Genomic DNA, 13,374 nt, shown 5'->3' with positions numbered 1-13,374 from the left:
CTGTCTAACCAGGAACTACATTTCTTCTGCAACAATAGATTTTGATCTTGCTGCCGTTTTCAGAACTTTCTCGAGCTGGTATTTGGGGAAGCAGTTTGCCAGGGAGGAAGGAGACCGACAGCACGATTTTTCAGTGTCTTTCTCCGTTTTTAATCCCTACAGTGAGAAGCTGCAGATGCAGAGGTAGCTGGGTGACTCATTCCTGACAATGGCATATGCGACTGCAGGACAGGTTCCTTTCCTCCCTTATTCAGATTGATATTCTCTGCCGGAGCGAGAGGATTAATGATATTCGCCCCCAAACTGCCCCCTCTCTGAATGCAGAACATAAGAAGGACATTCTCATCCTCATCTTCTGAAAAAGCTTCTGGTTCTGTCAGCAGCACAGCCATACCTCCTCGTCCTTTTTTGACACACTGAGAAGAATCAAAATGGAAATGATTCATACCTCACACTCCATGTCGTCGGCGTGGCCGCTGGAGCTCACACGGCATTAACTTCAGGAACAGCAATGGAAATGTCCTTATGCTAAGCACATCCGACTCTCCGTCAGAGGTCAAGTTCTCTAAATGACAGCCAACTGCCTTCTGGGACGAGCCTATCTAAAAAAAAAAAAAAGAAAGAAAAAAGCAAAATCGCTACAAATCTCTGCCCCAGACTAGGCAAGAGGAAATCATTTTACAATAGTTGAATGTGCAGAATGAAACACGCTAAAAGGTGGGGATGGGAATGGCAAATTAGAAATAAAAAACTAGCGCCTGAGCCACTCCAGGAAGTGAGATGACAGACTACCACCTAATGGCTGAGGATATCTGAGCTCATCTTTACAAAATGCCAAGAAAGAGGAGCCAGCGTTACAGAGTGGTCCGTTCACAGATGGCAAGGCATCTTGTCATATATAAAGTGGCTGTGTTCACACAAAGAATAAAAAGAAGGGGAAAAAAACACCCTATTTTGATATGTCAATGAAATTATTGGACATGAACTTTCAATTTCATTCACCTTTAAAAAATTAAACAGGAGCAATTTTAGCCAAGCATGATCAGAAACATTCCCAAGAGAAGCTTTTCCCTTTGACTAGCTCCCAGCTTTATGCTGTTCAAGGCCAGTGTTTTAGATCTAAGGCCCTTTAATGAGTGACCGCTCATGGCAGGGAGGGGGGAAGTGATGGAGATGCCAGGGGGAACCATTAGCCCTGATGCTGGCAACTGTTTAGGACTGGGTTTGTAGTGTTTCAGTTATCTTTATTTTATTTGATACTTCTTTTGGAAGAGCACTTCCTAAATCATCTACTCACAGCCTGTATCCCAACCAAGAGCAAGTGGTCATCTCTGTCTCGCAAACGGGCTGTGAGTCGATGGCTTCCTGCCATGTCTCCTTAAAACCCTCTTGTCTGCCTGACTCTCTCCCAACCCTGCCAAGTCCTTCTGTTTCTCTCCGTGCGCCTCCCACGCCCACTCCAGTCCACCGTCCAGACTGATCCCCTAAGATTATAAAGGGGGTTGTTTTTATGGGACGGTCCCTCAACCTCCCATGGGCCCCCGTCCTGATTTGAATAAAACCCAACTCCTCCCCCAGGCGCTCAGCCACGTGAACCGGCGCCACTACCTCTCTGAGCGCATCTCCCACAACCTTCCTCTCCCTGCCTCACACCCTGAGCCCTCTGGACCTTTCTGGAACCTCCCAAAGTCCGTCTGAGCACCGTGGCAGTTCCTGGTCCTCATGCTAGAGAGACACAATCCCCACGTTTCTTTTCCAAGGTTGGTTCCTCCTAACCATTCTATCCTTCAGTCCACATGTCGCATCCACCACTCTCTTCCTGCCCAGCTCCCACCAGGTCCCCAGTCTCTTCCATTTTCTACAGAGCAGCTGATAAAAACGTCACCCTCTCTCCATCGTTCTCCTTCATCTTCTTCGTTGTGCCTGATTTCAGCCCGTAGTATCTCATCTGCTCCTGGGTCTGTGTACCATCGGTCCCCCATCCCTACAAATGTCAGCTCCATGTGACAAGGAGCCTTGTGGGTCTCACTCGCTCTTCCTTTCCAGCACCTAAAACCACCTACCCACCCACAGGCATATACAGAGGATATACCTCTCAAATATTTATTGAGCCAATGGATGACTCCGATCCTTGGCACCTCCCAGAAGCGAGCAGGCGGCAGGCAGGCAGGAGAGCTGTCAGTGCGGTCCCCGCCCTGGAGTTGCTGCTTTTGCCCTCCTGACACGGAGGTCTCTGTGACCTCAGAGGCTGCTGTGAGGTGGCCGCTGTGGCCGGCTGCCCACTCCCCGGGCCCCTCCTGTTGGCCCCTGCTAATCTGCTGTTAGCCATCCCGAGTGAACACTAGCATTTACTCATGCCGCACGCTGAACCTGGGAGTGATCACTCGTGCGGGTGTGCTCTACCCATGTCCCTGGGGAGGGGTCAGCACCCCCATGGGGATGAGATGCCAGGAGGAGGAGTGGTTCCCACTGGCTGGATGGCCTCCAAGTGGAGGTGCCAAAGACTGCACTGCCGGCGTGTGGCTCGGAAGGACCAGTCCTGGCACGGCCGAGCGGACCTCCTCCTCGCTTCTCAGTGTTGCCAGGATGACGGCGTCCCTGACTGGTAGGATGTATCCTTCCAGGTACGCAGCAGTGACTGTGCTGAGTGAACGTGTGTGCGTGTGTTACTGACGCAGGAGGCCCTGAGAACACGTGGGCAGGGACAGGCAGCTTAACTGGACCTTCCTCCCTGCTCACCAACTCAGGTATCTCCCTGCTTCCTGTGGGAACCAACAAAAAGGCTTTCTTACAGACTGCAGATGCCTCACAAATGAGCATTCCATCTCCCGGGAAAAACGTGTCCCCGTCAGTGGTAACAATACAATCTCCACATCAGGAATCACGGTGGATGCCTGCAATGTGTGGGAACTGCGTTTCCGGGAACACGGCACATGTTAATTTACAGAATTCGCGGAGCATGCCACATCTTAGGTATTTTTGTTATCAGTAGCGTTCTGCAGGTGGGGCAGTTGAGCAGAAAAGCAAATTCCCAGTCTTGCGCATTTACTTCCCAGACAGGTACATAAGGGTACCCTGCAGGACTGACTTCACAGGAGACGTCTGGGGGATACCTGCTGTGTTTCCACACTTACAGAAAAGAGGGAAGGATGCTGGATACAGAGAGAACAGGCATGGAGACAACTCTGCCCTTTATTAGCCTCTCTGACCCTCGACGTTCTCATGGTAGAGTGAGATGAGTGCCTGCCTCTCAGAACCCTGGGGATTTGAGTCAGTGTGAGGTCATGAGAAGACATGTCCAACTGTGTGCTCTCTGTTCACACGAGGTATTGAAAGTGCTTCATCGGGGGGAGGGTGTCACTCAGGTGGCAGAGCGCATGCTTAGCATGCATGACGTCTTGGCTTCAATCCCCAGTACCTCCATCAAAACTAAATAAATAAGTGAGTGAATAAACAAACCTAATTACCCCTGCCTACAAAAAAAAGTGTTTCATCAACAGACAACTGGGCTCAAGACATGGAAACAACCTAAATGTCCACCAACAGATTACTGGACAAAGAAGGTGTGGTGTATTTATACAAAGGAATATTATTCAGCCATTAAAAAAGAATGAAGTAATGCCATTGGCAGCAACATGGATGGACCTAGAGATCGCCATTCTGAGTGAAGTAAGATAGAGAAAGGCAAATACCATATGATATCACTCATAATGTGGAATCTTAAAAAAAAAAGACACTAGTGAACTCATCTACAAAACAGAGACAGATTCACAAACACAGTAAACGAGCTTATTGTTGCTGAGGAAAAGGGGGGTGGGAAGGGATAAATTGGGAGTTTGAGATTTGCAGCTACTAACTACTATATGTAAGAGATAAACAACAAGTTTATACTGTGTATCACAGGGAACTACGTTCACTATCTTGTAGTAACCTATAATGAGGGAGAATATGAAAACAAATATGTATGTATATATATGTGACTGAAACATGATGCTGCACACCAGAAACTGACACAATACTGTAAACTGATTATACTTCAATTAAGGAAAGTAGACAACTGGGCTCTTTTAGGCATTTCCATAAATGTTCACGGGTGCGAGTCTGTGGGTGAATCTGACAACCGGAGGGCATCTCAACTTCAGGACACTGCAACTATGTTCATGGAGAAGGCACCTGACGTGCTGTATTTTATGATGATAAAGAATACAGTAGGGTTTACGAGACGCTGGCCCAGAATGTTCTGATCGCCCTCTCTAAACATACATGCGTGCCCACCACACGAAATGGAAACTTTATTTCCATTGCAGTCCCTTTAGATCCTGACAAAAACCTCTGTGAACCTCCTTTGCATGTTCTAACACTTAGAAAAAACCCCTTTTAATGCTGGTCTTAGAATCACTTTGAGCACCTTCACCCCATCCTGAGCCCCCTCGACTTCTTGGCTTCTTTTTCATCAGTCCGACCCATCCCTTCACTTCATTGTCTTTATTTGTCATCCTCGAGGCATGTGCTTTACAGAATCATCCTTGATCCTTCCAAACACGCCTTCCGTTTCATGTGCTGGTGGTTTCCTTTAGCCTTGTAACGGGGACCCCGTGAAAATGCCAGCCTGGGAAGCTCCCTTTTCACCTGTGCACGTACCTTCTTAGGACTTCATTATTTTGTATGGATTTTACCTTCATCAGGAGTGTTCTCACAAAATGAGAACTGCACAGCAGTTCCATCAGCTTTTCTGACCTCTCTTTGTAACGTTGCCCAGTTCCCTTTCCCTGATGCCCTCACAAAGTTCCACCGCCTCAGGGATCCCCTCTCCTGCGAAGCACTGATGATTTTCTGGTGGTTTTTGGTCAAACTCTGTGTTTAGCTGGATGCAGTGCCAGGTAACCAAACCAAACCAAAGCAGTCTGATTTAAGAGGAGGTTTAATAACCTTTGCATTTTCATCACATGCACTCTTGCCTAAATTTAGAGAAGTGGCTACATTTCAAACAAGCACAGCGCACCTGCCCAGCAGGAAGCGGGAAGGGTTTTCTGAGCCCTCAAGCCCCATCCCAGTGAAAGAGGCTAAACTCTCCAGAGCTTGTCTTGATGTTCTGAACGGGGGCTAGAAGGTTCTTGACCAGGGAGGTAGTCAAGGGATCAGGGGACGTAAGACCTGGCAGCGGAGGCTTTGTCCAAACCAGTATTTCTTTGAAGGGATTACCATCATTTTTTTTTTTTAAATATGTCTGTACACACCATGAACCACCCACCCATCTACCCATGCGTCCATCCCACCATTCAGTATATCTGCTCTCTCTCATTCACTTGTCCCACAAATCTGAATCCTGGACCGCGTTATGCCAGATGGGGTTTCACTGAGGTTCAGAAGCAGACCCAGTGCTGGCCCTCCGGGGGCTCAGTGTTTTAGTAGGAGAAAACACTGCCTTGGGCAGGCACAGCAAACCTGGAGGATGCACACGGTACCAAAGTCACGCTTTACAAACTCTGTTTCAGCCCCTCTGCTGCGCCCTCTGCGCACTACACAAATTTTCAATACGCATCACTTGTACGATCCCCCAGCATGACTCTCCCTCACTGATAAATACCCAGGTGAAGCTAAATCCCAGGCGGGGGGAAGAAATGAAATAACTTGCACCTTGTCCATCACAAGGAACGTCTCTCAAAGTAATGGCCACGCGAGGAGGCTTCAAACAATCGATTCCCCAACTTCACAGGAAACCACTGGACAAAGTGCAGTGCCCCAATTCTGGAAGGGTCTGCACCACCAGCCCAGTTGGTTGGATGCCCCTGGGGGCGCTAACAGTCAGTTGGGTTTCCCACAGGCATCCTGGACTTTGTGCCAAACACATCGGGCGAAGGCTTTGATGCTTCTGGGCTGTAGTCCCCTGGCCCCGGGAACCCACCCTTCGCCCTCTAGAAAATCGCCACCGTCAAGAACCACCCTCTACTTTGTCTTCATAAGTGATTGTACAATTCCCAGTCTACTTTCCATTTAAACTCTTGAATATCCAGCGTTGCTTCTTCATTTTAAATGCAATGAATCAGTAATAGAAGTCGATTTCATTAATTCGCCCACTGTATTCCTCCGGAGGGAAAGGCAGGTAATGAAACTCACGTTAGGGCGGGTATACTGCGTGCCTCTCTCTGCTCCAGGGTATCAGGCTTTTGTTTGGTTTATGATGAGCCACGGACTATACAAATAAATAGTTAATAGAAATTAATTCTGTTGTCTGTAAGGTACTCTTTTATTAAGTTTTATTGAGTTTAAACTGTACAGTTAACCGCGGGCGTGTAAGACATTCTCCAGTGGATGTTTGCTGTGTAATAAGGGAATTAATGTTTAAAATCATGTAAGACTTTTAAATTCTGTGAGCGCAATGTACTATTTACTGATTTAAATGGAAAGTTTTTAAGTGAATTATGTATGCAATATAAATGAATCTGATCCTTTAGATTCCATACAAATAATGGTCAGAGCTTCATGGTTGAGCATAATTTAAAAAAATTTTTCTATCTTACATGTATATGAATTTAAAGGGACATATATCCTATATGTAAGCACACACACGCATACATGCTTATGTATGCATCTATGTATACATACCTACACACGGAGGCACTAGACTAATTAAGTCACATACTATATGCTCCAAACATATTTAAATATGGTTTGATTACAAATTGGTAAATATTCAATATATTCAATTCTGTATCATTAAGAGCTCAATGTTTTAATGAAAGTAGAAAACAGAGTATAATTCAGGATCACTTATTTGTCTCGAATTCAAGTGTACGAGTGGCGATTCGGAGATCAACAGGAATGCCTATGTAATAACAAAAACAGAACCTGTGTATTTGCCCAAACTGAATTAACTCCATTTCTCTAAATTCAAGGTGTATGGTAAGTTGAATGTTTGATCTTAGCGACTGTTACCTTGTCAGTTTAACACTTCAGCACTGAAGGAGGCATTTCTCTGTTCACACGGACCGCGCCGTGTATGTCTTGATCCGAACATACCTTCCCTTTCATGTTTGGTATCTAAGCACTGAACATGTGTATTTCAAGTTCGTCTGTGTGACCCTGTGTTCCTCTCTTCAGAAGCATCAGTAATGCACTTGGCAAATAGGTTGAAACATGAACTGTAAATTAACAGTGTTAAATTCAATATTCAATATGAAATGTTGATTCTCAAAAATGTACTAAAATGAATTAATGAAAATATGGCCAGACTCCTCACTCCAGGGCATAGGACTGTTTGAACAATAAGCAAACAAGACGTAACTGAACAGATGCAGTTAAAACCGTGCTTTGATTCGCGTGACAGACACTATATTATTAAGTACCATGACTCATCTTTGGCTTGGGATTTTTAACGTGACTCTCGAGCAGAGAAACCCAAAGATTACCAAGATAGAAAAGCTTATTCACATGTATTTTTGTGTGTTGCTGACACTTCCACAGGTTTTAAAAAAATACGTTTTCATTGAACACGATACTTGAAATACGATTAGGCAAAACATCGTCTACCAGTTTTATGGTCATCAATAATGAAATGCCTAAAGGCTTGAGACAGGTCCCTATAACTCTTATTTAAGGCTGCCGCTACTGATAAGCCACCATATAAGTTATGAAATGCATTTTTAAGAACTCAGCCGTGATATCGTAGTATTAGAACGTGTTATTAAACGGTACGAGGGACGATGGTAGGTTACTTCAGGGAAGCCAAATGCAAGCCTTTCCTAGTTCATGCCTATGAAGAGCCCACGAAATGCTCTGAATTTTTTTTTAAAGGAATTTGAAATAATCAAATAATGGCTTTAGAGTTAATCTGAAATTGTGGCAAAAGCAAGATTTGGGTTTGCATTTCTATTCTGTTCATCAAGTAATTTCTCCCTAGAGGATGCAGACAGCAATGCTATCCTCAAACTGTTTTGGTGAGCATTTCATCGATTTGATTTGAAATATTTTAGGCGGTTTTGGCCCACTGGTAGGAACTTGATCACTTTCGGTACTTTTCTTTCTGGGAAACATAACATCAACATCTGGTGCAGAGCCTTGTTTCCTGACTCCACGGGGCTGGGAGGGTGGTAACACGCTTCTGCGCTCACGTGCCCTTGACCCTCCACTCCAGTGTGCAGACTGAGACTCTAGGAAGGCAGGAGCCTCTTCCTGCGGCAGCACAGCTTTGCCTTGGCTACCACTTCCGGCCCCAAGGCCTGACGCTGACATCTCAAGAGTTTTCCTGGAAACGCAAGAACTGGGAGTCTGGAAAGCCAAAGACACTCCTGAAGGAAGTGCTGAGGTCCAGTGTGGCCAGTTTTCACGAAGACGGGATGTGTCTGCTGTACCCAAAGTCAAATATGTCCCCCTCAACCTTACACCAGAAATTCCGAATGTCCAACCAGTCAGTGATGCTCAGACTTCCAGGTGCCAAATCGTCACTCCATGTGCTTGTTAAAGATAAGATTGCCAGAAGGTGGGACTCAGGAATCTGCCCTTTAAATACTGGTCTCCAGGTGATTCTGATGCACGAAGCCCGAGGACACTATACTGGAAACCACTAAGTCGGGCAGTGGGCTTTGCACGTCAGCTCTGACCACCCGGAGGTGCCACCAGTTCATCACTGAAGTGTCCCACCACTTGGCCTCAACTGGGTCTCCAGTCTCTAGTAAGCAAAACCATTGTTAAAATAAGAGCTAAATACCAGTTAGGGACAAATTGTCTTTGTTTACTTCTTTACAGGCAGAGGTTGTCCAGAAACACAGCACCTAGCAGAGAATGACACTTCCACTGATTTCCCTAGCCCTCAACAGCACTGTTCAGGGTTGGCTCCTCTAAGCATCTTACATAAAAGTGCCCACACTCGTCCTAACCCCACCCCAACCTGTAACACATCATCTGCTTATTTTCCTCACGGCATTTAAGCCCCTTTAAAGCAAAGACCTTGTGAAATGTATTTTCGCTTGAAAACTCAATGACCTTGTGAAATGTATTTTCGCTTGATAATTCTATGCCTCTCACCCTCAGTAGAATGTTAAGCTATATAGGACTCCTAGGTGTAGAGCTGTCTATCAAACATCAGAAAGGTTGGATGAATACTGAAGAACTGCATGGAAGGAGAGACGGAAGGAGGGAGGGCAGGGATGGTTTTATGCATTTGTAAAGTACTAGGTCTCTTATCTAGATTTTCTCTAGTGACTGACAGCAGAAACCACCTTACTTCTGCAGTTTGGCTGTGCTCCTACATCAGAACCTTCATTTCTGGTGCATTTATTACTTCTGCTGCAGTATTTTTTAAGTCTGAAGGCCTTTGTTACCACATGCATCTGTGATTCATTGTGAGTTAGTATATTTCCAGGCTGTGGGTAAGGGCTAAGGTTCCTGATATGCACAAAGTATATCCCTTAAAAATACCTTAAGAGATTTTGAAAATTCTAATTCAAAAAGATACACACACCCCAATATTCACAGGAGAACTATTTATAATAGCTAAGATATGAAAACAACATAAATGTCCATTAACAGATGATTGGATAAAGAAGATGTGAGATACACACACACAGAGGAATATTACTCAGCCATGAAAAAGAATGAAATATTGCCACTTGCAGTAACATGGATGGATCTAGAGAATATTACACTTAGTTAAATTAGACAGGTAAAGACAAATATTATATATCACTTATATGTGCAATCTAAAAAATAAAAGAAATGAATCTATATACAAAACAGAAACAGACTCACAGGCAGAGAAAACAAACCTATGGTTGCCAAAGAGGGAAAGGGGAAAGGGATAAATTAGGAGTATGGGAGCTAAAAGATACAAACGACTATAAATAAAATAGATAAACAACAAGGATTTATTGTGTAGCACAGGGAACTATATTCAATATCTTATAACTGTAATGGAAAATAATATGAATAAATATATATATATGTATATATATATATATGTATGTATGTATATGTATAACTGAATCACTTTGCTACACACCTGAAACTAACACAATATTGTAAATCAACTGTCCTTCAATTTAAAGACATACTGTAAGTCTGATTTGCTACTAAGTGTTCTGACCTGCACTGTCTTGTGCCACATGAATACACAATTCCCACATAAACACATGTGTCTGTGATTAAATAAATTCACCTACATTAACCCATTCTTTCAAGATGCAGTTCAAAACTGCCTTCTTCACAAATGCTGCCTTCGTCATAAACCCTCAGGTGACTCTCTCGTCCTCCAATGCAAGAATCCTTTTATAGCTTGACACTCAGCATCAAAGCCTGGGGATGTCACTGGATTTGTCACTGTCAAACATTGTCACTTGACCAACTTCAACCACTGCTCACCCCACAACATCTGCCTCCAACCTGGACTCCTGAAATAGTCAGTCCTCCCCATTCTTGTAATCATGTTCTATAAAGTCGTTATGAATGCTGAGTTAGTCAGTACTGACCCGTTGCTTCTAGGGAGCTTCAGGGTTAGGTTTTTGGGTGCCTCTGGTCACAGCACTGTCACCAACTGGTCAGCAGAGAACCTTGTGTGGAAGGTGTCTCTGTTTCCAGGCACCTTACTGGGTTGATACTGTTGAGTCATCCACATTGGCCTTGGGGCCATCCGCACTACGTTCATGCCTGCAAGATGTTTGTCTAACTCACTTACTATCTCCCTAAAGCACATTGCAGCCTTCTTGGACTTCCAGACGGCACTCGAGGACTGTGCTCAGGTGTCAGTCCCAACACCAGGACACACAAATGTGAAAACGTGGCACTAAATAGTCCAAAAAAGGGACACTTCCTTAGAGCCTGAAAGCTGAAACCCGAAGGCAGCGCCACCTTGTCCAACCCCAGCTGAGCCTGTCCGAGAATGGGCCGGAAAGTACCTGCAGAACTGATCTTCCGGTTTCAAACATATTACAGCGGCACGGGTGGGTCTGCAAATACGGTGCAAATTCGGAAGGCGCGGGAAACGAGGGCGGGGAGCAGGCATGGCTGCCTCCTCACTGGCCTCCCTGTGTCTCTTGTGGTCCAGCCACCAGGCGGCAGCCAGGTTACCTGCAGACAATGCCCATGAATAACCGGCAGCTTCCCAGCTGCAATGAACAAAGTATGATTCAAGCACCTTTCCGGGCCCGCAAGGACCCCCAGAGATGACTCTCCTTCCCCTTTTCCTCCTTTGTCCTTACATTCTTTGTTTCTCCGAGTCTCCGTCGGAACCTGCCTCCCTCACTAGTCCCTCCTGCCTTGGCCATGCCCAGTCATCTTTTCCTTAGACCCTGAGATCTAGGCCTCAAGGTAACAGTATCAAGGCATCCCCTGATGCTCTCAGGTCGTGGTTCCCGTCAGCTCCTCCACCTTCCGGTGTTCTGCACTCTGCCTTATCGGAAGCCGTTTCATTCATTTGCTAGCATGTTGCTTATCTGCGCCCACAGGAACAGATCTCTGATAACAGGGCCTCTGGTGGTCCTCGCTGCACTGACAGCGCAGAGGGCAATGCCGCCGGCGCACAGCGGTGCCCAGGATGCAAGTGTTGGATGGGTAACTTACAGAGCACTCCTGTGTGCTACTTTATGGTACGAATTTATGTGTTTGTCCCCATTCCCCCTATAATAACGTAAGCTCCCGGCCAGCGCAAATGACTTAGGCTCTGGTTTCATGCAAAGATGTTTATACTCAGCCTCCTCTGCCTGCTGCGTAATGGGCGGTTAGCAGGCTATGGTCTCCAGCAATGCTGCACGTTTGGAGAGCTTTTTGCACGTTATAAGCGAAAAATACACTTATTGACTAAGTGGCCCCAGTTCTGGCACTGATGTGTTTCAGTTATGTTTTGCTTTGTAACCAACAATTCCAGTACATATTGGCTGAAACCAGCAACCATCATTTATATTTTTTATTTGTCATACGTCTGCAATTTGGGCACGTCTCCGTGGACACAGCGTGTCTCTGTTCCTGCGGTGACAGCTGGCTGGCTGTAGTATAGCTGGGGGCCCAGTCATCTGAATGTGATCCCTCACACACGTGGGCATGATGCCGGCTACCCTGGGACCTCAGCCAGGCTGCCGGGCGGGCACTGGCCTGTTTCCCCTCGGTGTGGCTACCTGGCTTCCCTGAAGCAGGGTGGCTGGGTTCCCAGGTGTGACTGCCATAAGCACTAGGAAGAAGCCGAGTTACCTTGGGTGCCAAGGTTTTGGAGATGGCATCCGTTCTGTCTTGGTCCCATTAGAGACCCACCCAGAGCCAGGAGAGGGAACTTAACCTGATCTATTGTCTTGAGAAGACCGTCAGAGACAGTCTGCCTCAACAGATCACATGGCAGTTCATCTCCATCCAGACAAAACGGTGTGAAATCGACGCTTTTGCTCCTTCTGCTGTTTGTGGTTTGTGTATGTGTGTCTGGCTTGTGCACGCAGCAGGCAAGCTGAGCCAAACAAGACCAGAACCTGGCCTCCCTTGGACCAGTGGGTGTGTCAGAGCAGAGGAAAGGTAAAGTGCCACGGATCGCAGGCCTTCCCCTCAGGACGGAGCAGAGCCCCCTCAGTAACACAGCCGCCCCAACTCAGTCTGCTAGCAGAGTGTACCAGAACACTGGCGACTGTGAGCGCTTCCCACGGACCCTCTGGACGTTCAAACCTGTAACTGCAAGCCAGATTTCTACCAGTTGCAGCAGCTCCCTTTGTTCTTTTGCTACTGGCTCCCCAAGAGAAGAAGCCTTCCTCTTGCTCCCCGCTTAGTAAGAGACATCCATTTCCTTAGCCAGCAACTGTGCGGAGCCCACAGCGCTCACCTTCGCTCTCTCTTTTTCCACAGCTTCAGGCATCTTTTCAATGAACGTGACTGAGCTACTCGGAGTCAGGAGCTCTGCCACGACTTGAAGACACTGAGATTTCTGTCAGTCTCTACCCTCAGGTGGACTGCAATGTGGTAGGCGGGGGAGGGAAACCTAGCTCTGGTTCTTTCGGTCTATCTTGAAAGGAACGTAGCATTTTCAGCTCAAAGGGAACTGAGGTACTTGAGTGACGTTCAGTTCCTTCACACGGTCGGAGCACGTGCTATGAAACCCCAAAGGCTTCTTCAGAATTAAAACAGCTCAATCAACACCCAGCTTTCCAGCAGACACCATTCCCTCCTGAAGGGGAATCATGACGATTCATATGTGGATGGAGAAACGGACACTGAGAGCACGCACATAAATGCTAACACAGAATAGTCCAAATTCAGCAAATACACCTGGACAGACATCCGCACACACAGAGTGAATCATCTGAAAGAACCGGTGAAATGGGGCAGTATCTATTTCCATAACATTTTCTTCTTGGGCAAAACCGCACTACATCTACAGACAAACATTTCCGTGAAAATTCAGGTGTG

General features: G+C 46.1%; 1 protein-coding gene across 5 annotated transcripts in view; it reads left to right on the top strand.

Moving 5' to 3' along the window:
- The window catches only part of PNPLA4 (patatin like phospholipase domain containing 4), an 84,634-nt gene extending 71,785 nt beyond the window's left edge, over positions 1 to 12,849 (top strand). For 4 of the 5 annotated variants that reach the window (XR_004318045.1, XR_004318048.1, XR_004318047.1 and 1 more), the window contains one exon: positions 163 to 459. Coding sequence is in view for 2 of the 5 variants with exons in the window: in XM_032475333.1 (XP_032331224.1) it covers positions 163 to 165 (3 nt within the window). In the remaining 3 variants the exon portion in view is untranslated. Of the gene's footprint in view, positions 1 to 162; positions 460 to 12,813 lie in introns of those variants that run through there. The other variant, XM_032475330.1, reaches the window with a different exon arrangement.
- Positions 12,850 to 13,374: the final 525 nt, after the last annotated feature.

Source organism: Camelus ferus, chromosome X (genome assembly GCF_009834535.1).
Source record: "Camelus ferus isolate YT-003-E chromosome X, BCGSAC_Cfer_1.0, whole genome shotgun sequence".
NCBI lineage: Eukaryota > Metazoa > Chordata > Mammalia > Artiodactyla > Camelidae > Camelus > Camelus ferus.
Note: the sequence above shows the minus strand (reverse complement) of the source record. Positions and strands in the feature narration are given on the sequence as shown.